Source organism: Grus americana, chromosome 11 (assembly GCF_028858705.1).
Source record: "Grus americana isolate bGruAme1 chromosome 11, bGruAme1.mat, whole genome shotgun sequence".
Classification (NCBI taxonomy): Eukaryota; Metazoa; Chordata; class Aves; order Gruiformes; family Gruidae; genus Grus; species Grus americana.
The window spans coordinates 24,027,128-24,055,107 of record NC_072862.1 but is presented as its reverse complement, the minus strand read 5'-3'; the positions used below and the strand labels follow the sequence as shown (position 1 = coordinate 24,055,107).

At 45.7% G+C, this 27,980-nt stretch overlaps 1 protein-coding gene across 9 annotated transcripts; it reads left to right on the top strand.

Moving 5' to 3' along the window:
* The first annotated feature begins 38 nt into the window (after positions 1–38).
* Positions 39–27,980, top strand: CARD19 (caspase recruitment domain family member 19). Of its 9 annotated transcripts, none has more exons than XM_054837736.1 (6): positions 39–301; positions 11,520–11,662; positions 13,571–13,724; positions 17,945–18,004; positions 19,863–19,934; positions 26,480–27,980. In XM_054837736.1, exons 1-6 carry the CDS (start codon positions 286–288, stop codon positions 26,539–26,541), a joined length of 507 nt encoding a protein of 168 aa, XP_054693711.1. In that variant the 5' UTR covers positions 39–285; the 3' UTR covers positions 26,542–27,980. The 9 variants fall into 9 exon arrangements, with proteins under 9 accessions (XP_054693711.1, XP_054693709.1, XP_054693708.1 ...); XM_054837734.1 differs by lacking the exon at positions 26,480–27,980 and adding an exon at positions 21,579–26,458 and having other exon boundaries at positions 42–301; positions 19,869–19,934; XM_054837733.1 differs by lacking the exon at positions 26,480–27,980 and adding an exon at positions 21,579–26,458 and having other exon boundaries at positions 43–301.

The following is a 27,980-nucleotide window of genomic DNA, read 5'->3' as shown; positions in this document are numbered from 1 at the left end:
GCTGATTACACATCCCTTAAGATCAACACCAAACTGCCGCTGGCTCCCCGGAGGGAAGGAGCAGCCCCACATTTGCCCTGCTGGGTCTGGGCTCCCCGCAGCCACGTCCCACATGCAGCCGGAGGCCTCTGCCGCCTGTGCACAGCCAGACCCGCTCCCTCCCGGTTTACTTTCGCTTCTCTGACTCGCCAGTGACCTCTGCTCATCCAGGCAAGGAGGACAGCGCTCCGGCTGCCCCGCTGTACGTGTACCGGGCACAGCACAAACCCCTGAAACCTATGGACGATGCTCTACAAGACATGTAAGTGCATATTGGTATTGAGGAACGGGGGCAAAATGAGCGGTCTGAAAATCGGAATCTGCAGGAACAAAAGCACGGAGCCAGGAAGGGCAGCGGCTGCGACGGGAATGGCCAGCCGGTCACTGCCTTCCCATTTTTTTTTCCTTCTTAGAGTCTGTTTTTATAAATGATTAGCTAACACTTGCTGAAGGGAGATTAGAGTGTAATCTGAGCTTTTAAGAAATATTTAATTGCAGTTTCTTAAACACAAAGGAAGACTTTGTTAAAGGAACTGCCTGCACTATCTGGATTTAATTTGTTCCTAAAGAGAGCCAGTCCTCTTCAGCTGTGGGAAAATAAGAAACCATACTGTGATTTAACAATTAACAGATAAAACAAGAAAACATTACATGCCGATGCAGCCAGGACAAGGGTAATATTTAGTAAATCAAAAAATCCACTCGAATAAACAAATCGGTCTGTTTAGCAGGAGAGAAACAGCAATGGCTTTTGAGATTAGCTAACCAGGAAGTACATCTGCTGTCCTTTGCTGGGAAATAAAACATTGTTCGGTAGGTCCCTTAGCTTCACCACTAAATTAGGAGATAGGAATCTGAAATGAATCACAGCGTTTTGGAGACGAGTTGGGCTCTGTCGATGCAGCACGCCTGCTGTCAGCAGGAAGCGAGGGCTTCGCACAGTGCCACTCAGTCTGGGAGCGGTTTGAAAAGCAGCATTACTCGCCTCAGAGAGCGTAAGGGTTTCGTAGCGCCGTTTGCATACAGCTCATCACTGTTATCAGCACCAAGCGCGTGTCCTCCATGTCCGGCTGCCCTCTTTGAATGTCACGGGCCGTACCGTGGGAGGGGAGTCAGTGGCCCGGCTCTGGCCAAGTATGTCCCCAGGGACGTGCCCCGCGCATGCGGATGGGTGTCCCTCCCCGCTGCCTCTGCCGTGCCTGTGCGACTCCCCGAGGACCTGCCTTTCCAAGGGAAACCTAACAGCGATACGGCTGCAGAAGTCTTGCGTGCCATGGGCATGAGGAGGAGATATATTTAACCCTTGATTCTTGATTCATTATCTGAACCTACAGGACAAAAATATCTCCAGGCAATGTGGCACTGTACACCGCGGCACTCCTGAATGATTGATTTTCACTTCCATTTCACTCACAGTGCTTGGAAATACTGTCTGCTAAAAAACATTTAAGATTTATATGAGAGATTTCAGTCTATGTCACATTAAGACGACCAGGCTTTCAGTTTTGTGGTTTAGATTCTGGTAGTGATTCCAGGGAAACTTTTTAGCAGAGCACAAAATGCAGTTAATTCACAACGGTATAAAATGGTCATAAAACCAAATCCTCTGCATGTCATACTACCCCTGCTTCTTAGTACAAGGCAACACCTCTTGCTGTAATATTTTAATATACATACTAAGCAGTCTTAAAAATATATAATGAGTTACAAAATGACAATTTCCTTTCCACGAGATGCCTGTTTCTGTTACTACAATACATTGCCAAAAATCACTCTGATACAGGCACAATTGAGGTGTCCATGTGCAATAATAATAATTTAAAAATCTATTTTCATGCTGTTCGGAAGATATGGATTCCTGAGGGTAAATGGAATAAACTCAGGATGTTTATTCATCTTCCCAAGGACACACACCATAAATGTCACAGCATCTGACAATACTAAAAATATTTCAGTGAGGTTTCTTCCCAAGTTCTTACACTTTCTAGATATCAAGAAGCTGCTTTCATTTGTGGTATGGAGGTGTAGACCAACATTTTGAAGAGTAAACGTGGGGATGTAGGTATCTCACTTGTTAATGGCGGTGCATATAATCCTGTGAGTTGGAGCAGATCTGGCTGGGCTCACCAGGAGGGTCTCTGGATGAGCCCCTCGGAGCGCAGGGGCGTGTGACGGGGTGCTGGGGCGGGACACTGCTCCCTTTGTGGAGCTGTGCCAGGCCAGAAACTCCACCCTGGCACTGAAAACAAAGGTGAGAGTATCAGAGAAAGAAATTATCCGGAAGAAAGCTTCAGGACTGACTGTGCGGCTAACCCTGCTGCCCCGCGACATGCTAGAAACGCCCCGGTAGGCCCCACGCACGTCTGTGGGGTTATGCAGGGTGTGACACTTCCTCCGTGAGACCACGAAGTGGCAGCACTCGCAAACTTCCAGCAAATTCCTTTTTTTTTTTTTTTTTTTTTTTTAACTCCCAGGCTAGCTGGAGCTGTCTCTCATCGGAGGGCGCACAGCGCGTATCCAAGCGCAAAGTCAAGTCCTCGCTAAATCCTCCCTCACCTCCCACTTGGCAACTCGTGCCTCCCCGGGTGGCTCCAGAAGTCCCGGCCTGTCAGTCGGGACGTGCTGACTTCCAGCTTCAGTGCTGCAAGGTCCCAAGACACGGCGCCGCGCGCAGCGAGGGGCCGTATGGTTTATTATCTCTCTGTTTAACCAGAGAGATATGCGGTACATCCGTATAGGCTTTCCACACGCTTGGGTTAAGATGGCACGGAGGCAAAATGGGACAAACCTTTCGGGCTCTCGTGGTCATCCACGCGATGGCGGTTTCCTGGGTAAGGGTGTGCCGTGGTGCTCAGCGACCTGCCACTGAGGAGGAGCAAACTGGTTTAGTAAGAGGCGTCTGTGCGAGGGCAGTTGTGTGGTTGAAGCATTTTACGTACCAGTCCGGGGGCACCTTTGCCTACTGTGATTTTAATCCCTCTGGAAGATTTCTGTCCCTCTTCAACATAAACATTCTCTTCGTGGTTTCAAAACAAGTCAGAATTACAAATAACCCCGTGTCTCTGCCATACTAGAAAGCCGCCTTTTCCAATACATTATAAAAATACCAAATTTTGCAGTAAAAAAAAAAAAAGTCTGCAGTAATAAATAACCTATCCCTTTCTTTATCTCGATTTGCAAAGCTAAGGTTCAGCCTCGCTCCTCTGCAGCATTTATACCTAGGAAGGCATATCGTCCTCCGAATCTCGCTGGGCAATTAAATGCCGACGACATTTTGTGCAAACGGGAGGTTTTAAAATGCACAGATTCCCTTGTATTTCCTCCCTCGTGAAGTTAATATATCCCAATTAATTAGATGCTTCACGGCAAGCTTTGCTCTGACTGGAGTTGTCCCTGCTCCTTGGGCTTGAGGAACTCCCTGTCAAATTTGCCTTACACGTCGTAGCTGCATTTAAACAAACGTGCACTGCGCTGGGCCGCGAGAAAAGAAAACATAACTTGCATACGGATGTTATGAAAACGCGGTCACGGTATTTTGAACAGTGAAATTACTTGTGGAAAAGTAAATTGCGGTATTACTAACTGCAGGGGCAGCCAGGCCGCCGGGGTCACCCCGCGGTGCCGCCAAGGCGATGGGAAACCCCCCACGAAACGGCGTGCCCGCACCTGGAGCAGCCCCGGCCGCCCCGCTTTCCGCACGTCGCCTCCGGCAGCGCCTCCTCCGCGCCCGGGAGGCACCGCCCCGCCCTGGCCCGGCCCGGCCCGGCCCCACCGCCATCCCCAGCAGGAAGGGCCGCAGCCCGCCGGCGGGCCGGGCAGGGCAGGGGCCGCCATGGCCGGTGAGTGCAGGCCAGGGAGAGCCCGGGGGTGGCGGGAGGGCTCCGCCGGCGGGCCCGCCTGAGGCAGGGGACAGCCGCCTTCTGAGGCGGCCTCGCGTCGCTGCTGCGGTCCGCGACTGGAGCGGCTGGGTGCTGCCGCGCGTTTCGTGAGGGCGGGTGGTTTGGTGCCTGCAGCGCTCCGTACTCGAGCCGCCTCAGCGCGGAAGCTCTGGGGGAGGAGGTGGCTGCGTGATCGTGGCGGGCCCGTGGGTCTTGGGGTGTGGGGGTGTGTAGGTGTGGGGGTGTGTGACCGGCCCGTGGGCCCCGGGGTGTGGGGGTGTAGGTGTGTGACCGGCCCCTGGGTCCCGGTGTGGGTGTGTGTAGGTGTGTGACAGGCCCGTGGGTCCCGGGGAGGTGACCACCCCGCGGGTGGTAGCGCGGTGTGAGCCCCGGCCCTGAGGAGCGGGGCCCAGCCGTGCGGCCTCTGGCCTCGGCCCCGGCCCTGGGCAGTGCGGCAGTGCTGGCGGGCTGGGGTTCGGGGTACGCGGCCGGTTTTACAGGGCGGGCAGGAGTCGGTTTGGGGGTTTGCGGCCGGCAAACACAATTAGGCGAGTGTCTGAAATGGAGCGTTTGTGTGACCCCACCGAAGGCAGGGGTGTGACAGGGGCGTGAAGTGTCTGCTCCCAGGTGTAGTCAGTGCGGTGCCGGATTTCGCACCTCGGCACACGTTGTGTGCTGGTGAAAAACAATTTGCTGCTGATGGCCAGCCTCCGTCGGTAACATCCCGTCTCTGCTCCTGTGCTGCACACAAGCTCTCCTGGTTGCTTAAAGGCCCTCTGGTTTTAGCCTTCGTCCGAAGCTTGGAGGACTGGGAATGTGCATAAACTAACGTCACACTTGAGTATCAAGAGCATTTTAATGTTTTGCTTGCTGTTTTATTTCTGTTTTTAAAAGATATTTCAGATAAAGATGAGTTACTGAACTTTACAACTACCTGAAAGGAGGGTGTAGCCAGGTGGGAAGGAGGGTGTAGCCAGGTGGGGGTTGGTCTCTTCTCCCAAGTAACAAGCGATAGGACAAGAGGAAATGGCCTCAGGTTGTGCCAGGGGAGGTTTAGATTGGAGATTAGGAAAAATTTCTTCACCCAAAGGGTTGTCAGTCACTGGAACAGGCTGCCCAGGGAAGTGGTGGAGTCACCATCCCTGGAGGGATTTAAAAGCCGTGTGGATGTGGTGCTTGGGGACACGGCTCAGGGGTTGAACTCAGTGGTCATAAAAGGTCTTTGCCAACCAAAACAATTCTGTGATTCTATGACTTGCTGTCATACATCCTTGACTTCTGGTTACTAACTCACCAGTAGCAGCAGCATGTTGCAGTGAGTGTGGCCAGGGAGGGTGACGCGTTGTCTTTCACCACTTCCAGCCCAGAGGAGCAGACCAGTTGCTCTTCATCGGGGGTGCATTTGGTAACCAGTGCAATCTGATCATCTCAGACCGCTTCTCTGCAGCCAGATTCCTTCTTAAATCCTCAGCATCCCTTTCTTGGGGTCTTGAAAGGGAAAAGCCAAAAACTAAATTAGCATTAAGCTAACATTTTGTTGAGAGAGACTTTTTTAGCTCTTTCCTGAGATGCTTCAGTGGGGAGTTTGCATGAACATGTACAAATGGCAAGTCCCGTGCCTTCAAGGTTCTGGTTGTCAGCTCGCATTTATAAAGTTTATATAAGTCTTCCAGGAGTTTTACAGAAGTTGCAACTTCTGTTTGCATTGCACAGCAGATACCATTGAGGTTTCTGGAGTGGATGTTTACAAATTATATGTGGTGTTAGGAAAATGTCAGAGAGATGTGTTGGGTTTTGTGTCTGTTGTATTTAAATTTATCTCCTTGTGATGATCTTGTCTGTTTGCTTGGTAAATTGAAGGAGGCTTTTAAGGGGAAACCAAACAAAAGATGAAACCATAATGAAGATACATTGGTGTCAGAGACAGTATCAAGAGTCCTTATGTCAATAGCGGTGGAGTTATTAATTGGAAAGGTGGAGGTATTAATTGGAACTGCCTGACTTAAGGCAGTTGGGCAGCATTTAAGCTCCCGAGGCCCAAGTGTGGACGAGAGCGGTTACGTGTCACAGCGTAGCGAGGAGGGGCTGATCGCAGCCTACAAATTTGAAATGCAGCTGGATTTATTAATTTACTGTGATAAACCTGAGGTGCAATGCAGACCCCGGCCTATGGTGGCAGGTCCCTGGGGCCATGTGGTTTTATCCAGAGGGGCAGCAAAAGTAGATCGTAGAGGAGCATATGCAGGGGACTGCAAGAGGCAAAGTCCCATTTGATATTCCTTGTACAGAAAACAACATGGAGTCTCTTATCGTAAGAATAATAAAGCAGAATCAAAATTACAAAGGTGTTTTTGACAGTCATTACAACCTGAAAGTTATGTTTTGTGTTATCGTTGTGCCAGTGGCTAGTGACACCTTCCAGGGACCAGAGCCCTCGCCACGGGCGTGTGGAGCAAGAGTGCCAACGCCAAAGCTCTTGTCTGATGGTCTGGCTGCTGCCAGGGCCTGGCACACTGGTGCCTAGGTTAGCAGTTGACTCTGAAAAAACTCTCTGTGAACACTCTGCTATTAAATTAGGCAGAGCTTGAGGAAGCGTGGCTCTGTCGCCCTTGACATTTTTCCTGCAGGTGCTGTGGAAGACAGTCTGGCACTACAGTCACATAGGATCAGATTTTTTATGAGCCTTGTTGCTTGGAAAAAGAGAATATATTTCAGCAGCCTTAAAATGCCAGCACTTAGTATAATGGCTGGGTCATTCTGCAGCTATTGCCAGAAACCTAATTGCCCATTTGGAAGGAAGAATAGAGATGTGTCATTTTATTGAAGGGTTGCAATGGGGGTGATTTTTACCTGCAGGTGAAAAATGCTGAGCATATTGCTTTGTTGCTGTCATTTGCTGCTTGCATATTTATCATTACTGATTTATGTATTCTGTCCTCTGTTTGAGGAGCTGCTGGCTACAAATAACCAGTAATCTCTTGCTTTTCTCTGATATCTCTTAATTATAGGTGTACTTCCTTCCGTTCCTGTGTGTGGTCAGGTGCAGGCTGTGTGTGTTAGTGTGGTGTGCATATGCTGTATGCCAGAGGCCTTTTGTATTTGGGTAAGAGAAAAAAGCGGTCATGTATGATGTGTCATGGGCTTAGAGTAATTATAAGTCAATAGCATGAAATTATTAGTCATGTTTTCTTCTCAAATTTCAAAGGCAGTTCCTGAGTTTTCCTGCTGTCTCTTTGACAAGTTTACATTTCCTCTGAGTAAGAAAATACTAATTTTTTTATTTTTTTTAAGCAACTTTTTGGTCAGCTTCAGTGATGTGGTATCCAATCTCAGCTGTGTTTGCTGCCTCTCTTCAGTGGGCTGAGCTCAGCCTCACCGCTAACCAGCCCTCCAGCTATGGCAAAGCCTGCAGACTCCTCCACTGCAGCTGCGTGCTTGAGCAAACCTGTGGCTGGGTCCAAAGCCTGTGGACAAGATTAAGCCCAGTTAGATTAATGGTTTAACTGCAGTAACATCAAATTACAAATTTGGAGTTAGATGCAATCCTCCTGCAGTCTGAGGCGTTAAGTGCCTGGCAATGCCATGCCTGTGCTGTAAACTCTGGTGAATTGACCTGGTCTCCCGATTTTTGCCGCTCTGAACTTTCCAGGCAAGTACTGACTAACAGCATGACTGTCCTTTTAGCGCTGGGGTGACTCGTACTGTTACCGGAAAGCGGCAAAATAATTCACTAAGACTTATTTTGAAGTTTTAGAAAACAGGCATTCTTTATTGCAGCGCTGGGTGCACGGGGCATAACTCCACCTAACGTGCACACCCAAAAGACAAAACTAGCAAGTATTTATACTATGTTAATATACATATTCAGTATATTTCCGAGTAGTGCTTATCACATTCATGGATTTTCCGGGAACTCATTAGCATATGCTAATGTCTTTCGCGCATGTTTGTTGGCACCTCCGGGCGGTTGTTGGGGGTCTTCAGACTCAGTCCTGATATCATGTATACCTTATCCCTCAAGGCTGGTTTTGTGATCACCTTGTAATTTTCTTTTCTTTGCGCATCTGTTCTTCCAAGGCCGAGCTGTTTAAAATGAGATTGTTCCAGCGCTTCTTATCTTACAACTAATTATTTTCTAAGTTACAATGGTTTCCCTTTTGTTTGGTTACATCTATTGAGCAATGGCTCTAATTGCTTGAATTGATCTTAATGTTTCAATGTTCACAGGTATCAGTACTTAAAAACAAAATCTTCTTAGTGTAAAGATTTAAATTTTTTTTGCAATAACTCTTGCCCCTTCGAGGCAGTGAGATAAAAGATGGACATGCAAAATATCCCAAAAAAGCAATCCCTAAACTCTTAAGACCTGACAGCACATCAATAGCCTTGTTGCAGTTGTGAAGTTACCTGGTTTGGGGTTTCTGTTACTTTAAAATGTAAATAATGTGCGTGTTCAGTATTAGAATTATTGTAAAACCTCATAGCACAGATGTGTTTGTACACCCATAACTGGGCCATGACTGGCAGCGCATGGGAGTGAGTCCATGCCATAACAAAGCTGCTGGAGCTCCTGCAGCAAGCTGGGTCCAGGAGCATCACGTGGTGGCTTCAAATGCACACGCGTGCTGTCCAGATACCCTTACTGCTCCAAAGCAGGGTACCACCTTCCAGCCACTAGGATTGATGGGGCTTTTTTTGTTTGTTTTCTTTAAATTTAGTAGCTGGGACACGATTCTGCACTGGTGGGCAGTGTCAATGGGAAGTTTCACTTCTCTGGTCTACCAGAAGCCTGAGGGCAGTTCCTCATGTGGTTTGGGTAGAGACTCCTCAGAGTCAGAGGAGCGAAAGGTTTCGAAAGAGAGAGGTGAGATACTTCTGCTCTGCTTTTATTGAGCTAGTGTTGAGCTTGATAACTGCTCTTCAGGAAATTTTAAACCTTGCACCCCATCCTAAATACTGAACTGATGTAATTTGGAGGAGGTGCAGGCAGGTGAAAGGTCTCTGTGGGAATGAGGAGGAAGCAGACTGCTTCATGGGTGCTTCTTTGAAATGTAGCATCCCATGGGATGGGAGAAGCATCTTGCAGATGCGTGAGCCAGGTGTAAGACCTGTCCTTGGCAGGTGCAGTGTAGCAGCAGCCAGAGAGGCCGAGAGCATTGTCTCATTCTCTTCCATCTTTTGGCTGAGATGGGAAGAAAACGTAGCCTGAAATCTGAGAGAGACTTGTGCCCCGTAATGCGGTGCACCAGCACACAGGTCTCAGATGGCAGCAAAAAGCCCTCGGTCAGACCGGTGATGGTTTAATGACCGTGTGTAAATGAAAAGTGCCACGGGGACACGGAGTGCTCCTCATGATCTTGGCTTAAATGCGATATTCAGTTAGTCTACAGTTAACTACACTGGTGTAATTGCTGCTAATAGACTTCTGCATGCTGCCTGTGCGGGGATTGGTAATGACAATCAGAGCAAGAAGCAGGGAAGGAGATGACACTTGGAGCCTGCTTTTATTTTATTTTTCTATACTCATTTTGCCAGATCCTTGTCATGCTTTTAGCGCTTGTTGTGGTTTCTTGTTTGAATGTCACAGTCTTATTTGAAGTTTAATTGCTCTGCTAGCTGTAAGACCCTGTTTCTTCTAAGTTTGCAGAAGGTACAGAGTTGTTGGTGACACTGAGAATCGCTACAAATCATGTAGCTGAGGCAGGAGGAGGAAGAAGCTGCAGGGAGTGTGGCACTTTATTCCCCAAAAAGTATTTGCATGAACAGACACAACTTCACAGTCTCCTGCTCCTTGCCTCAGCCTTTTGTGCATGCCAATGAGTTGATTTGAAGAGAAGTTTGATGTCAGCCCTGAATCAGATAACATGGAATTTCTTGCAACAAAAGGGAGTTGTGCAGCAAGTTTGTCAGGGCGGTATGGTTCTGACAGTACACTAAAAAGCTCCCTTGACAGTGAGCCATGGAAAAGCAAGGCATGGAAAACACATGGAAATAACAAGGTGTTTTTATAAAAAGTAAGAATGTAACTGAGATCCTGTTGTGCCTGTGGAATCGCAGCTCTCTATGCAGTACCCATAGCTGTGTGTACTTGTTTGAACGGGAGTGACACTGGCACTGGAGAAGTTATTAGGGCACAATGGTCACACTGGGAGGTTTTCCTGAACCCCTTCCTGTAAATGCTGTTAGTGCTGCAGAGGTACAGAAAAAGGACAGCATAGTACAAAAGAACCCAATCATGATATCGAAAGGGAAGGGCTGTGCATAGGTGCAGCGCATCGTGCCAAAGTTTTCTGGCTCTTTTCCTTCATTCTTTTGTTTACCTTCTCTAAATTGCAGGGCACAAAAGGTTGATGGTTATGTATTTTCTAGTAGCCAAAATACCATAAAACCTATGGGTTTGCTTTAAGTGGGGAATGTGCTGGAGGTGTGCTGGGAGTGGGGGTGTTTTGGTTTTGTTTTCTATGCTGCTTGGTTATAAAGTGCTGTACTGACATTTTAACACTTGCTTCAGACAGGGTCATAGACATTCTCTTTCTAAATCTGATAAGGGCACAGTAACCCGTGGAACCAGTCTGTGCCCATATCTTAATCTAAGGACTATAGACAAGCAGCTATAGGGAAAGCTGTGCTCCTGCAAAATCCGTTGCTGTCAGATTGGAAATGGTGCCTCAGACAACAGCAAGTCTGGATTTGTGTATTTGCAGAGGTTTGGGTTAATAGAAAAAGATGTGGTTTATTTGTACGTGTATTTGAGCGTACTTCTGCGGTAAAAATGTACTGCTTTTTGAATGCCCCTTATCCCCACTCCCCTGTGAAGTGAAGGCAGAAGTCCTTCCCTAAAAAACTTGACAGCTCTTTGGCCAAGATGCTGTTCCTGATGTTCCAGTTCTGTTTCAGTATGGGCAGTTTCTGCTGTGCATGTTGTTGAAGTCTCCCGTTAGACCAAAGGGAGCAATAAACTCTGAGGATTGGGTGATGTTGCGGCCAAATCACTCCGGCTCAGTCAGCCCCCAGCTTTGCCTGGCTGTGCGAGCCCTCTGTGTCCTGTCCCATCCCACCCCATGCTGTGCTGCAGTTCTCAGGTGCTAAGCACTGTGCTGTATGCCAGTATCAGTCATCTACATCACGTGAAGCCAAATTTATGTCCTTTTACCATTCTAAATCACAGAGAACCTCTCTCTATGAAATACGTATTTACATCAAAAAATGTATAAAACATATTTTCTATTATTTATGAAGTCAGATTATGGAGCTTAAAACTAATGTATCTTCAGTGATTTAACAACTTTAGGACTGTATTTGATTAGATATCCATCAGTGCTTGACATCTAAATAATTTAGAACCTTCTTCCGTTGGAAAGAGAGGCAGCACGAATGACCAGCCAGGAGGTCAGATGTGTGTAATTTTAAGTGGATGGGTCTTTGAAAGCACATGGCTGTGTTGTGTTTCCCTAGTAGATAGTTCAGCTTTCTAAAATTACATGATGGTGGTAATTTTATTTTAGCTGTTTAACCACTGTGAGGAAAATGAAATTTACAGGATTTAAAAATGGCTTGCTAACTAACTGCTGTGGTTTGTTCTTTCTGTTATTTTATCTCTAGATCAGTCATACTGTCATCGGCTGCAACACGACATGTATTTTCTTACAAGCAATAGCCGACTGAATGAGCAAGTGGTTGATAAAATTATTCTTCAGCTTAACAGAGTCTACCCCCAAATACTTACCAATGCAGAAGCAGAAAAGGTAATTTGATGAATTTTACTTTATCGCTGAATGTCGCGTTGTTTTTGCGGGTCAGTAGCTCAGCTGCCCTCTTCCTGCCTTGGCTCTTGGTGCCACATGCAGCCAATCTTCCTCACCTCTTACTCGCTGACCACTTGTATCTGGGATCCGTATCGGAGGAGCAGTCACAGGGCTGGCATGTTCCCTGTGCCACGTGGTTATGAGAGAGGGCATTCTGCAGCAGCAGCTTAATGCCACGGTCCCTGCCATGACGTCTGATGCTGCGCGTGCAGAAGCACGCTGTCTTATAATGGCTCCCTGGGCAGGATTGCACCCATCGTGTGACCAAATGCCCTGCATACCTGCCTCCTCATGAGTCGGTGTGGAGTGCCATGTCAGATGATCTGTGCTGCATCCACAAAATCATCTATGTTAGCTTAATCAGTTTTAGTTGCTGATTAATGTGACTAATAACTCTGAGTATTGGTAGAGAAGGGGGGCATTAGTCCCACCTTTAAGTGTGGGAGCTGTGGGAAGTGGGTGGAATTAGTAACATCTTCCAGCAGTGCTGCTGTGTATAGAGGAAAGCCACCTTCCCTGACGTGAAGCTTTCAAAAATGGGTGGCTGTTTTTAGGGATCTTTTAAACTTGTGTGGAGTGAAAGTTAAAGTCAGTTAAAAGCTTCCCGGATCCTACTTATAACAGTTTGTACTTGCCCTCTGCTGACTTCATTGTCTGCATGGGGCTCGGGGTTTTGGCATATAAGTATTTTAACGTTAGGAAAAATAGGTCTAATTTTGTCATAATCAAACTCCATGGGGACAAATGGTGTTTTGGTAGTGTAGAGCAGTGCTAGATAATCAGCTAAACCAGTCTAGCCACTCAGTTATGATAAACAGTGTGACATGCACAATTAAAGATCATCTCATTCCCACAAGAGCTTCAAAACAAATGCATAAAGAATCTGTGAAACGTAAATTTAGACTTCTGCACTTAGCAGACACAAATGAACTGCTTTCACGTAGGTCCATACAAGTTTCTGTCAACTCTGTTCAGTGTTTGGGAAGCTTACAATCTCAGCTAGACCTTGTGGGAATTTTGTCAGAATAAGGAGTGTTGTATAAGGTACGTTGCGTTCCTGTCCTCCTAGAGCAGGAATTGATCCTAAGTATACTACAAAGGTTATCTGTCATACTGGTCTGAAATAAAAGGATTTGCTGAGAATGCCTTTGGACATTTTCCAGATACGCTGAGATCAGTTTGATGTGTGTAAGGCTAGGTATGTGTTTTCATTCTCTTTGTAAGGTATCCTAATATGCATCATGTTTTGGACTACAGAAAAAAAGTACTTTCTTCTGCAGCTGCTCGCCATGTTGCCTGAGTAATGAGAATTTGTCCATGTTACGCTGGGTATGCAGCAGTGAATGGAAACAATGAAGTGTGCAATCTTGGCATGATGAACACTCCAAGACTGGCACTAATAGAAGCAGTTTAAAGTACTTTTTTTGGGTGATCATTACTAGGCAACTAAGGGAAAACTTGAAAACAAAAGACTTTATTATAAGATTTGTTCATATTTTTTATCAATAGCTGTCAGAATCAAATTGTAGAATAGCAAGTACCATGTTAGTTTGAATGCAGAGAAAACATCAAGTGTAGAGTAGCTGTCACTTTTTTGGGACAGAAGAAAGAATGAGGGAAGGCAGAGTCAATACACTCTCCATCAAGCAGCGCTGACCAGATGGAGCTCAGTGTCTTGAAGACTGCTGTGCAATGCATGTATGTCCTTTTTAGGTTCCCCTCATTTTTTAGGCCCCTTCTTTTAGCAAATATAAAACAAGCTCCATATCTTCACTCCCTGGCATAGTGATGTAAAATTGATCTCCAGCTGTTGTAATCTCTCTTCTGATGAGTGCTTTTCTCTTACAGTTCAGGAATCCAAAGGCATCACTCCATACCAGGCTTTCAGATCTGATCAAGCACCTTCAGAAGAAAGGAGACAGACACTGTCAAGAGTTTTACAGGGCTCTGCAGATCAATGCTGAGCAGTTGTATAATGACCTGCCAAGCAGGAAAATCTTGAGTAAGTTGATTGAGTTGTGCATTTCCTCATCAGTGTATTACAAAACCTCATTTCAGATGAGGCTTAGGTTCTTTAAATAACTTGTTTAGGTTATTAAAATAATTTTTGGGGTATACCTTAATTCCTTCTGACTGGAATTTTCCAAAAGCCATAAGGGGATTTGACTGCATTGTTCTTGTTATTTGTTGACTAGTGTGGGCAGTCCAAAACTCTTTAATTGTTTTGAAATATGAAATAGGAGTTTAAAAAAGTTAAAGTGCAACATGTAAGGCAACAATATAACTCGTATGAAGTACAATTTCTCTTTTCATTACCATGGATTCTTAATGGCACATAAGAACATTACAAACCTCAAATTTGTTAAGCTCAAAACTGGTGGCCCAGAAGCTTGGCTTTCTCTCAATCCATAAATCTCCTAGCTATGTCTAGTTTAACGTGGAGCAAACATTCATAGGCCCTTGCAATGATGAACTGTGATATTAATCACTTAGGACTTGTTTTGTGCAGCTGACAGGCCTGACTGATGTCCATAAAGTTGCCCCTCAAATATACATGTATGTACTTCAGAAGGACTGAGGCTCAAACAGATTTTGTCCTGTACTGCAAAGGAGCTCATTTTTGTAAGGGAAAGTATTAAGCCTGACTTGCCAACCTGGGATAATGCTTACTATGTGTTGGTATTTCTTTTTTTCTTTTTCTTTTTTTTTCCTATTTAATGAACTGGAGAAAATAACGATGTTCCAAATGGATGGGAAATATGTTCGGGCATCCCACATACTGAAATGACTTGAGGAGCTTGAGGGGAAAGCTCCCTCATTTAAGTTAATGAAACTGCAAAGGGACTGCGGTTTAAGAAATCCTTATAAAGTATCTAACAGCACTAATGTTGATTTCTAATTGTAAAAAACCTCCACATTTAGGCGCTAGGGGAAATTTTAGACACGTGGGTCAAACTCCAGTGAGATTCAAACCACTACACCAAAAGTCCGTAGGTTTAAAAAAGACAGACACCTTTTATTTCTGGAGTGAAAATGTCACATTGGATTGTAATTACCTTTGAAGATATGGCACTGTCTAGCTTCGTTTTGCCTTTCATTTTGAAGGAAAGGTTTGTATCTACCCAGCACAAATACATACCGGTGGAAGACAGCAGTGTTTTCTTGCCTGCACAGGGAGGCTGCAAAGTTACCCCAGGTCTCCACATCCATACCCAAACCCTCTGGAACTGGGAAAGTCTGGGCACATCCCTGCCTCAGAATCTCAGAGGAGCACAAATCCCAGTTGATTCGGCCTCACAGCAACTTTAAGGTGGCACTTTTGATCTGATATTCATCTTGCAGAAGTCGTGCCCTTTGAGGGAACGGGCTCTTACATTGAATAGTTGTGGATCTATTGTTTTTACTCAGGTAGAGCTCAAAAGCAACAGGTTTTTCTGCCAGGGTGACTAGAAAGTAGCACACAGCCTTTATTAAGTAAGATCAACTTAAGAAGTCTCAGTGTAGTCACTAAGAATAAAATTTCAGGACTATGTTGATGATTTAAGAGTTTAAGCTCTGTAATGTTCAATAACACCTTCTACAAGCCATTTCTGAAAATGTATCTTACCATACGTTTACACAGCAGCCAAGGCCTGACTACATCCCGTATAGACAGTCTGAATTCAGCTGGGTGCCAGAAATAGCATGGCTGTGGCCAAGATCATCCATGCCCGTAAAACTGACGTTGGAAATTGTGCAGATATTGTCACGCCTGGACAAGCCAGCTGAAAGGAGACTTGCGTAGGGTGATGTCTTCGCTTTTAGCTAGAGCATAAATGTGCTTGTCCTTGCACCTGGCTGACGTGGTTACTTCTTGAGAGCTTTGACTCAGGTAGCCACACGAGTACGCAGGTTTAGGGCTTCTCACGGTCAGACTGTGCATAACTAGTACACGTACTAGAAGTGCTTCCCTGAAAAAATTGAGCTTTGTGGTGCCCCAAAACTGTTTTGCTGCTGTTGAATTGTGCAAAGGGACTCAGTAACCATCATAAGTCATTAAATTCTCTGTATCTTGGTACGCTCTCTTATGTTACCATCCTCAGAACGATGACAATAATTTAAGTAACTGAGTTAAAATACTACCACATGCTGAGATGCTGCAGTTTCCTTGTATTGACCTGAGAAGGAAATCATGACATGATTGTGTTAATATGTCTGCTGCTTCTTATGAGTTCTGTAACTAAAACAAATGTCTGCATTCTGGACTGAATGGTTTATAATCATCTGTGCAGCATTTTAAGCTAAAGCTGCAAACAATTTTATTCTTCAGGAAAGCTTCCTTTTCAATATGAGGTGTTATTTCTCATTTAAGTGAACTTGGACATTTTGAATATTGAAGACATTATCCTTCAGACCTCTAATATGTACAATTTTTATGTTACTCAAATGTTACCCATAGCAGTAGTTGTTAAATTTGTCACATTCAGCACAGCGTTTACAGAATTGACACTAGAGTTTGTAAATGTGAAGAAAAAAGGGAATCCCTAGCACGGGGACTTTGTTCTAAATGCAGATTGAACTGAAACAAGCAGCGTTACAAACACGTGGAGAAGTTACTGGTGATCAACTGTGGCCAGGACAGAGTTCAGTAATAGACTACGTGCAGCTGTACACATGAAAAATGTTTTCTACGGAGGAAATCCTGTCAAAGATTTCTTTTTAATTTTTAAACCAACTTTAAAATTTGTGCTGGAACAAAATTTCTTTGCCTCAAGTATAACGTTGCAAGTGAGCTGTTCAGTCATGCCTCCCAACTCCCACTAGAGGGTAGGTAAGGCACACCACCGGCAGCTGCGGAGCTGTTGAAGCCAAACAGGTGGCTCGGAAAATGTTTTCATTTCTCTCAATGATGACATAGTGTGGAAAGATAAGGGATCAGATCAGCCCCACGCAGCGATAGTGCAGAGATGTGCATGTGAGGGTTTCTTAGCTAGAGTACACAGGGAGGACATCCCTCAAAATGGGCCGGCTGTGTGAGATTGCCATTGAGCGCACCATGGAGCATTGCAGCAATCCTTCCTGCTTCAGTGTCTTTCAAGCTTTGCAGCAAAGTGGTTCAAATGTTTGTGTTCTGCTTGAATGCCATGCCCTGTCACCCACCGAGAGGGATGTACTTAGCATGGGAGACAGGTCTTCGCAGTCTAATGTTGGCCGACAGCAGATCCCCTTTGCTGACTTGGTGTACAGGGCAGTTTTCCAAGGCACCTCACCTAGCTCCTGATTGTCACGTAGAAGAAGGAAATCAGTTGAAACCAAACAGTCTCAAATTCTTCCCTACTGACAGCCAAATTTGGAGCTCTCACTTTTTTTTTTTTTAAACCCTCTTGACCACAAAGAGGTTTGGCTAAAAAAGTTTTTTTACAGATTCCTGATGCATTGAAGGAAAGCCGTTCCCCTGCAGTTTACGGTGACAGCGGTGTTCTTTGGTGTTGCACACATGTTCTGCAGACAATGTTATCTCCACATCTGTATGGCAAAGGCACCTCTAAAAGAGCTGCAGGTCTTTCTGCCCAAAGCAGAAACTGCTTTATTGCTGCTAATTACTGAACACCTTGTCTTAAGGTCAACCTCCTTTTCTACTAGAATTTGCGGAAAGATAGAGGCAAAAATTATTTGTGCCAAATAATTAGCACGTAGTGCCTACAGACTTTCAAAGCAGCTGTATGTGTCTTTAGCTGAGACCAGAATTTAGATAAATAATCTGCTCCAAGCAGTTTGTTCCAAGTGCTTCATCTGCCAGATACATTAACGCCCAGAGATTTGCTCAAGAACAGAAAGAATGGTGATGTATTAAATTATAGGGATGTTTTCAGATTAGCACATATATTAACAAATAGTTTGTATTTATTACAATGAAAATTTCTGGCATTATGGAAGGATTAGCTCCTGTTTTCTCACTCAGGAAACAAGTGTAACGTTACTTACGTAATTCGTGCTTAACCAGATCAGAGGTGTTGCTGCAGCTATTTGTAGTTGCATTCAAATGTGTATGTGCCTATGTCTTTTGATCAACATATATCCAGATTTAACTATAACAATGGTTTACCTTTGGAGGTGTTAATATTTTATGTTAGAATTGGATAGTTTTCTGAAATGTGGTGTTTTGCACCATTTTGCATGTGCTGATTACGTTTGTTTGCTTGAGCTGAGTACTAACTTTTCATGTGTTGCTTTTATTTCTAGAAACCACAGATTCCACAGAGATAGACACTGACAAGGAGAAATATATGCTAAATGACAGGGGTAAATAAATGCATACAGTGTCACCAGATGGAATGGCTTTTCAGATTATGATGCAATTTATTTTATCATGTAATTTGCATTTCACGTAACAAATAGTTTGTTTTATGATGTCTTTACTGTCACAAGTTAAGTGGAATTAATGGAGGAAAATGTACTGAGCTGCTGTTGAGGAAACCAGTGCCAGGAAATTGAAGAGACTGTAGAGTTTAATCAATATTGATAATGGTATTTTTATTTACACTGTTATAGCTAAACTCTTCATTTCCTATGATTTCTTCAATGCTTGAATAGTAAGGTGTAGTCAGCTGCTGCTGTCATTTTGCATAAGACTATCAATAATTTTTTTTAAATAGCTTTCAAATTTTTTCTTTTTTTTTAATCTTTCAATATAAGTACAAATAATTTGAAAACAAAGACAGAAAGCAAGATGTTTCCTTAGGAAAACATGTTAATTTCTTCCCCCTTCCTCTGTTCAATGCCCAGATTACAGAGGCAAATATTTTATTCACTAAAAGGTGTTTTGAAAAGGAATTGAAGATCTGAAAGAAAGCTGAAGACTTTTCAAAATTTATAATGAACTATTTTAGCATTTAGGTTTAATTGATATTTTATTTAGAGATTTGAATACAATTATGAGAGAATAAAAGCACCTTCTATGAACTATGCCTTTTTGCCAGTTTCCTTCCTGAGAGAAAACCGAAATGAGGGGCAGAAACACAGTTTAACTCAATGCATATTTTGGCCTGTATTGTTGTTACTTAGAATACTGAACCAAATTGCTAGTCATATTTTCCACATTGCTATTGCTGACTGCAGCATAACAGTACAGGAAGAACAGAGGAAAATGCTTGGAAATAAGAAAATTAAAGAATTTCTATTCTTACTCATGCTGATGAAAGAGCTGGCCTCAGACTGGAGACCGTCCAGCTGCCGGCCACACTCGCTGGGAGATTCCATCCGAAGGAGGAAGCACGTCCTTGCTCCTTCGCTGTTTCTCCAGTGTCCTTGTCCACGTGCTCAGGTCCACTAATTTGTTAGTCTGCAGTACATTTGTCCTTAAATTGACAGGTGCAGTTTAATTGTAGCTATATTCATAGTGAAGTAGTAAATACAAATAGAATATTAGATAATAAAGAAGCAGATATAAATCTTTATGAGGTTTTGTCTGTGGATAAGTATGGATTAGAAAGGTTTTATTGAACATCAATACTGAACGTCAGCGCTAAACTGCATGTAATTGCAGGCAGGCCCATGAAGGAAATGTTTCCAGTGGGAGATTTGCTTCAGGGGTGCGTGTGGCTCTGCATTTCAGCTTCCAGCAGAACTGCAAACAGGAACAAGAATATTTGCTTTTGTCATGAAAGTGGAATTTGTGGAACATCTGTGGGGAAAAAACCCAAAACCCTAAAAATCCACTTCTAAGGGGCTGCAGTCTCCTATGATGTACTCTTACCCACAGGCAGTGCATTGCCCCAGCAGGGGCTATTTATAGAGTAAAATGCTACACTGTGCGGTGAGGTCCCAGTAGCCTGGTTAGTATTTTGTTGTAGTGTTTAAAGGGGATTTTACACAAAATTTTAGAGTAAGAAAACGTCTAGGGAAGCTTTCACTTAAATTTCACAGGATGAATAGAGGCAAACAGTGAATGGTGTCAGCGCAACTGTAGTAAAAATTAATTACAGTATAGTAAATGTGCTTCATAGTACATTAGCTACAGAACATACATAATTGTGAATGTGTTAACTTCATTTGAATACATTTAATTATGCATATTAATAGCAATTGATGATTTATGAACTGAGCTAAACTTCTACTGCTGTGTTCTCTCTTAATGTGTCTCCTTTTTTGTTTTCTTGAGGTCCAGTGTTTTTCCTCGCTTGTTTCAGCATTGCTGCAGGATTTGCGTTATTTTGGTATTGCTGTAACTCAGGTAATCTACTCCGGGGTTTTTTCTCTTGGTTGCCTTACTCTGGCGTGGGAATGGGAGAGCAGCGTGCCTCTTGATCTAACATGGCTTACTTAATAGAGCGGGTCAAAGTGTCATCATTCATTAATGAGGTTAGGATACAAATTGTGCTTTAGACATGCTGAGATATAAATAATGGATAGTTTGCCTACAGAGGACGCCACAACTAGGGGCTCTTTTTAAAGACAGTAGTCATGTGAGCTCCTGCTGCTATAGCAATGGGTTGTGATTCCCAGCAGTCATGAGACAGACCCAAACCTTCTGGCTTCCACTCCCCTTGGAGCTGGTTGAAGCACGACCAGTTCGAGGGCCGGATGACGCTGGCTTCATGTGCTGAGCCCGCACAGTTACAGCCATTGCCCCTGGGTGCCAGCTCTCCCCATCGGCTGAAAGTCACCTGCTTCTCAGCAGCCAGCAGAGCAGAGCTCCTGCTCCTCTGCACAGCCCTACCTTCCGCTCGCCCAGCGTCGCCACAAGAGCGGCAGCTCTTAGCAGAAAGTGCATTGATGCATCCACATGGATGAGCTTCAGCGACATGGTGAGTCAGTGCCGGGGGAGAGCTCCACGGGGAAAGAGTCGCTGATTCGGAGGTGTCACCTTCTCTCAAGCCTTCTCATGGTGCTGCAGGAAGTGCCAGTCTTCACGCGGTAGATGGGGAGCAGAATCCAAGCTCCATTTTGGTTTAGTGCCTTCTGCTCCTCATACCCCGGTCACAGCGGTTACAGTTGGACATCGTTCTTTACTATTTTTTTCCCTGAGCCATAGGCTGCAGTACCACCAGTTCATGGACATTTCAGGTGACGTGGGAGTCTGGGCTATTCCCAGATCAGAGTCCCTCAGCTGGACTGTCCATGGAGTTGGGGTTTAAGGCTACAAGGGAGCCATTAGACCTTCGAGACCAACCCATGTGTTTCCTTAGCTGCCATCACTTCCCTTCATCGGCTTCAGAAAAGCATTCAGGGACTGGTACCAAAAAAACGAGAGAATCCATCGCTTCCCTTGATCCCAGTTAATTGTCCATAGTGTTAGAAGTGTGTGTCTTACTCTGAGTTTGAACTGGTTTCAGCTCCAGCCTATCATTTTTGTTAAGCCTTTCTCTACCAGGTTGCAGAGCCCCTTAGCCCCTTGGTTCTGTGCCAGCTGACACTTTATAGTTTCTCCCTGTGGAGGTCCTTGTGCCTCAAGTCAGCTCTCCGGCTTTATTTTTGCTAAAATTAGCAACTAATCTCTCCAAGTCCTTTGTTCCAAGGCTCTTTTTTCCAGTTTTTGAGGCTCTTTCCTTTACCTATGCAATGTGCAACAGGGCCACCAGACCTGGATGTGGTGTTCCAGGCTTGCACCATCCGGTGCCATGCTCGGGTGTAAAGCTGCCCCCTTACCTAACTCGGTAATCTCCTCTTCGTGTGTCTGAACTTGCAGCAATGAATCCTAATGGATTCATCGTTATCCTGTCTTGGCAGTTGGTGTATGTAATACTGAAGGAAATGGGCTTTCCTCTAGAGTCATTTTTTATTGATTTTTATTTTTTCGTAGATGCTGCTTACTAACTAGAATGAAACTTATTTGTGTTCACTTTCTCTTTTTCCTCCCATCTTCATTCTGGTTTAGATGCGAAAGTCGTAGGAAGACCCAGGAGAATCTTGGGCTTTTCGCCTATTATCATAGGAAGGCACGTTAGAAATATTTGTATGTTGTATTTGGAAGACATATGAAGAAATTAAGGAGAAGCTGCCTCTTCGCTTGTCTGTACAGTATACCTGCTGCGGGAAGACAACGGTGCATGAATATTAATGTACTATACTCTCATACCAAAGATTTTACTAACTAGCTTCATCAATAAGTGTGTTGCCTCAAGATGTATTCAGAATTTCAGCTATATATGTCCGTCCTTATGGGAACGGACCATTTATTTTTGTAAATGCTTATTTTAAAATATTTATCATTTGGATAAAAAATATTTTTAATACAAACTTTAAAATGATATCCTAAGTGATCATGGGTCTTAAGCCATGTTTGCATATGTGTTTTATACTGGAATGAAGGATCACAACTGTTTAAAGAATGCTAGCCTATCTTTTGTGATAATTAATTGAAGAAAAGCACTTACACGCACTCAAAGCCTTACTAAGAAATGGATCGCCATCTCAGGACTGTCTGTTTCGTCTGGATCCTTTATACTGACTGCCTGAGCTCAGGTGCGCACTGGCACCTACGGAGCTCCTCGGTGCCAGTAACCTTTGCATCTGCCTAGCACTTGCTGTGTTTGCCGATTCTCCTCTTCGTGCCCCGTCCCAGCCTGCCTTCTTCATGTTGGCCGTGTTTGAATGTACTGGAGCTGGTGCAGACTGGTTCCCAGCCCACGGAGGGGCCCAGGGACTGGAGTGCCCCATCCCAAGCACTTGAAACTACCAAGAGAATTTTTCAGATTTATTTAGTATTTCTCTTTCCAGTGAAATGTTTTGCAGTCTGTATATCTGAGAAACTGAAGTAATCCAAGATATTTTGCAGGGACTTAAGTGCCATGACATGGGGCTTTTTTTATGGCCAAAAACATGTATACTAACTTGAAGAGCCTGAGGTTGTTCGTAATGTTGTTTATGATCTTATGTTTTTCTTCTGTGAGTTGAAACTTGAAAAACTTGCAGAAACCATTGTAAGACTAAAATTCTGGAGGGAGACACAGGGAGTCAGGGCTGGAAGTGAAGCAGCTTGGGGTTTCTTAGCTGTAAGAACCTAGCCTTGCTCCTGCCTAGCTCAGGACAAATGGCTCTCCTCTTCCAGAGGGGAGGTGCAGTAGTTCTGAACCGGCTGTGAGAAGTGACGTTTTCAGTGCATAGTTCTTCAGTTCCCCGCTCGAGAGCGGACGGAGCTTGGGGAGATCAAGTCCCTGTACCTGGGAGAATGATGCCTTGTGGCTCTTCGCTCACTGACGCAACTTTTAGTCAAGTGAAATTTGATTTGATCTGGAAATCTCTTCATTCAGTCACCTGAATAAAAGTTGCAGCTGTATCACAAGTGACCACACGCTGGAGGATCCCATGCAGAATTTTAAGTCATTTGGAGTGGTTTTCTCAAAACAGTCAGACTGAAAATTGTCTTCTAGCTTTAAACTTTATTCATGCTAAAAAAATGTCATCTTCTCCAAAGTAAATCATCTTGTAATAACTATTTCCTTCCAGGACAGCACTCACGGGATATAGTAGCAAGCATAGTTCCTCCTCTGGACTATGAGTGTAGGGCCAAATTTTCAAATAAAAGACCCAAAGTGTATTTGTGGGAAACATCTTGAGAGATGACAGAGGGCTCAGAGGACCTGATTTTACTCTTCTGATGAAATGTTTTTACCGATGGCATTGGAGCATGGTTGGGACAGGAGCCAACTCCACGTAGAGGTAGCCACAGTCTTTGTTAGGTCGAATCTCTTTGTGGTCGTCACTGGCCTGCGTGCAGCTCACCTCAAAACACCCAAGTGCAATCAAACAGGCTGCAGGGATAAGCTCCGACCCCAGTGTAAGGCAGCACAAGCTGTTTGGTTCGGTATTTATTGTGACGCTGGGGAGGTGAGCTCCCAGTTGCTGGGTTTACGCTGCTGATGGTGCCTCCAGCAGCCATGTCGGAGCTGCCACGGCTGTTTTTGCACAGCTCCAGCCGCTGCTTTGACCGCAGAGCTGGCGTTTCCCTAACAGCTCCCCGGTGTAACTGCAGCGCTCAGCAGAGCAGTTTCCTGCAGGGGCAGATGGACGTACCCTGAGATCAGCAGTGGGCCCAGGGATATTATAAACACTTAATAGCCTGTCGCTGCAGTGAAAACATGGAATGAGACAAACGCCGCGCGAACAAAACAACACCCAGCAGAGCAGTTTATTTAGGCTTCTTTTCCCCTGCCTCCACCCCACCAGCTCTTGGGTCTCTTCGATCTAATCTCCACGGGGACTCTTATTAGGGAGAAGATGGTGAGGGAGCTGAGCGCGTTTCCCGTGGAATTGGCTAACTGTGAGGCTCTGCTGCCCTCGTTACACAACGATCTGCTGTTGTGCCGCCTTCCATCTTGGGAAGCGCTCTAATTATATTCTGTTGTTTCCTTTCTGCCTTGCCTTGTGCTTAAGGTGACAACAGCTTGGGGTTTTTTTTCTCCAAGAAACCAGCTCTAATTTGTAACATTTGAAATGAAATGTTCCTTTCCCCACTGCTGCTTACCTCCTACAGCAGCCCATTTTTAAGGGACTAGAAAAAATACCTCTGAAATCTAAAGGGGTTTTAAATCTTTGCTTTGAAGCCAACTTTGAAACCTTGTTAGAGGAACAGTATTCCATTTTACAAAAAAAAAAAATAAATATTCAAATTGCAACAGTCACATCTCATTTTAAAGCAGAAACAGAGGCCTTATTGCTGCTAGGCAGATTCTTTCTGTTTAGATAACCCACTGTGTTACCCTTTGAATAACAGCTTGCAAATTGTGAGCTGTTACTGAAACCCACAGGAGTTATGGTGCCTTATTTAAGCTGAAGGTGCGATTCTGCTCTACTTAGAAGGATGCCTCACCGTGCCAGGAGCCCCCCGGGTGGGTAAGACATCCCCGGGAGCACACTGGCTGTGCAGCAGGACACGGCCCTCCTGCCTCCTGACACCGGGCAGCTTGCTCGAGCCTTGAAAACCGTATGGAATGGGAAAGTTTGCTAAAGGCTGTCACTGTGTTGCTTCCCTTTCTGAGGTTGCTTGAGATGAGGATGCCTCGCGGGGCGGGGGGGGAAGTCCAGGATGAGCTATCCCCAGGGTTAGGGCTGGGAGGAGAGAGGGAAATGAGTCTTGGTTCATCCCCATGTTGTTAGTTAAAGGACGTGACAGCAAAGAATAGAAAATAATCTGTTCCTTTATTAGTGCTAGTTTTGAATGTAAAAAGTAAAAGTGAGGCTAGCTATAAAATTGGCACGTGCCTAGGTTGGGAGACATGCTTTTCTTGGAAGATTTTTCCTTCAGGAGCAAATTCCAAGGTTTAGTACGCTTCTCCGCAAGCGCATCTATGCAGCGCGTGCAGACAGCATGAAGTGGTGGTTCCATCGTCAGTCCTGAGGATGCCCGCCTGTCCTTGCGCGGGAGCCGGGTCCTTGAGGCAAGCAGCGTGTGTTACCCGGCACCGCACCAAGCAGGGGCTCGGAGGAGCCTGGCTGGCTGCAGGGTTCCCTGTCAAGTCAGGAGTAGCTCGGCGTTTGCTGCTGAAGCTGTGCTGGCGTGGAGGAACGTGCTTTGCTCCATGCGCAGGGAAGGTGTCCTGGCGGTGTAAAATTCAGTAGGTGGTTACGCGTGCAGAGGATGGAGGCCGTTCTGGTGAGCACCGTGGTTCTTGCGCTGCAGACAGTAAATGTACAGGAGCTATTTGTACATACCCTCTCTCGGCTTGTGCGGCTCTCCTTGAAGAAGTAGAATGTTTGCTTTTCCCTACAGCACGAGCAGCATTGTGCCTTCAGCGGCATTCTGGGCTGAGGAGCCAAAGCTCTGGCGCACGTGGTGCTCTCCAGAGGGCTGGACATGGTGCTGGGGAAGGAGAGGCCAGGGTCTCTGGAGGGCGGCTGTGCGGGTTGTCGGGCAGTCGGCCACCCTGCCAGCTCGGGCTGTGCTCTGCAGAGTGCCTCGCACGCCGACCCGCTGCCGCTCCCAACCCTGAATCCGAGGGGAGGGAAGAGGCGATGAGCTCCTGCTCTTCAGCCTGGAGCACTCCGGGTACCTAGCCAGAAATCATCTTCCTCCTCTGGGTTTTTTTTCTTATGAATGGGCTTTTTGATTTAAAGCAAAGCTGAGCTGCCCCTGATTGTCTTGGTGGTAATGTTGGGGCTATCTACATCTGAGGACAGGAGGGACCCGGTGCGATAACCCGCTAGGCAGAGCCGCAGGCAGCCGCCCTGAGCCGTGCGAGTTGTTCGGGCAGAGTGACGGGGCCGTCTGCGCGCAGAGAGGCTGGGAAGCGCAGTGACGGGTCACACCAGGATTTGCACAGTCCCATTTAGAGACAGACTGCTATTTAAAGTACTTCAGTGAAGTATGATGTGCCTGCGAGCCAGGGCTGGAATAAAGCGATGATTCATTCTGGGACATACTGGGCTACTTCATAGCTGCTGGCTGCAGTTTTCAAAGCTGCCGAGGCAAAGTTACTCTCTTTGTTTCTTTCACTTGTGAATTTTTTTTTTCTCATACTGTAATAAATTGAAAACATATTTAGTCAAAATTTGCAGTTGTGGATGCTTTTCACTGCTGTTCTGTATGCACAAATGCTGTTCCAGAGAGATGCCATGCCATAGCTGTGTAGTCGGCGTTGCTGTTACACTGACAAATGCCAACAGTTCGCTGTACTTCCCAGGTCCTGTGCGTTGTAATCGTTTCTCCTAACGTACGTCTTCTTGAATTCTGTAAAAATTCATGGAAGTTGGTTGTTGGTTTTTTTAATGGGGTGAAGCTGGCAATTAAATTGAAATAAAATCTGTACTGAGAAAAAAGAACTGCTGTTTTTCTTGTAGTTACTGCTTCACGCCGCCCTCCAGAAGCATCCCACAACGCGTTGCCCTCCCGTGGCTGCTGACCGCTGACTGACCCCCTCCTGGTCTCGGCTCTGCCATCGCATCTTTGGTCTGGGCGTTGGTGGCAAGATTGTCAACGTTTTCATCTGCTTTCAAAATTCTTTGCAGTTTTTCTGCTTAACTCATTTGGTGATCTGCAATTGAACAGGACCCATCGGTGCAGACGGGGTGTCTTTTGGTTGAGCCCCGACTTTGTGTCATTTTGGTAGTCCCCTGAATCGTTGCCCATCAGGACTTGTGCGGAGACCTACCTCTGCTTGGCATGAAGTGACTTGGAATCAAGGTGGGTATTCAGGGTTACTTTGACCACCCAAAAAAGGACTTTGGGCAAGAAAAACATGGCAGACAAATTTGTTACTGGCCTGTTCTTTTGGGTAAACTGTGAAGGAATCTGCTGGCCCGGGTGCTACTATGGGTCAGGGTAAGGATCCTCCTGCCGAAGCGACGTGCTGCTGTAGCAGGAGGAGTTTCGGGGGCATCGCTGACCCGCAGCCTGGGTTGCATCCCCTGCTGCAGCATTTTCTGGGGGGCCCAAGAAGAACCCCAGAGCCTCGGCGCCTTCCCATAGCAGGCGAAGCACTGTTAAACTGAGCTGGGTTGTCAGCGTCAATGGAGGAGGATCTCCCGTGAGATAACTGCTGATCAGCAAGAGAGACCCTCCTGAGCCTTTGCCCTCTGATGAGATGCAGCGAGTCTCTCCCCACCTTTCCTGCTGGCCTGGGGCTCTTCGGGGCAGAGCTTGGTGCCAGGAGAGGGACCGGCACAGGGCGTTCTCCATGGGCATCACCGGGGTTTCGATGTGAGTGAAAAACCAGCTCAATTAAGCTACAAAACTGGAGGATTTGGGGGAGGGGGTAATTTTCATTATGGCTTCAACTTGTCCACAGGGACGTCATTAATGCCGCACGCAAACAGAACCTGCGGCTGGGGATGAGGCAGGCACGCAGCAGCATCGCTCTGTTTAATTCGATGGAGCTGGTTTGGCATAAAAGAGCATTTCAGGTGAATCCTGCCCTGCCCTTTCTATTTTGGAGCACAGGCCACTATACACGGCAGTCGCAAGGAAAAGCTTTCTGCCGTGTTGCTGTTGATAAATCTTTAACAACATTGTGCCTAGTAAAGCAAAAAACTTTCAGACTCGGTCTGCGCTTTGCGAGCTGGTAACAGGGGGAGTCAGATGGCAGGAGCTGGGGTGCCACGGCACCTGAATAAATTAACGGGCGAGATGTGTCCTCACGGTGTGACTGTTATCAAGTCCTCTCTTTTCAGTAGCAAAATATTTCATCACTTTGGTGGTTTTTTTTTCCTTTTCGTTTAAGCCCAGGTTTTAGCTACCCTGGGGGTTTCGCAGCCCCCGAGCCCCGCAGCCCCCTGGCCAGAGGATGCTCTGTGGCATCCGGCGCTGTCGCACCCCCGGCACCACTGAGCGCCGGCTCCGGAA

Coding starts and splice junctions, on each gene's coding strand:
- CARD19 (XM_054837733.1), top strand. Junction 13,725..17,944: donor GCCAAGCAGGAAAATCTTGA/GTAAGTTGATTG, acceptor TTTTATTTCTAG/AAACCACAGATTCCACAGAG. Junction 18,005..19,862: donor ATATATGCTAAATGACAGGG/GTAAATAAATGC, acceptor TGTTTTCTTGAG/GTCCAGTGTTTTTCCTCGCT.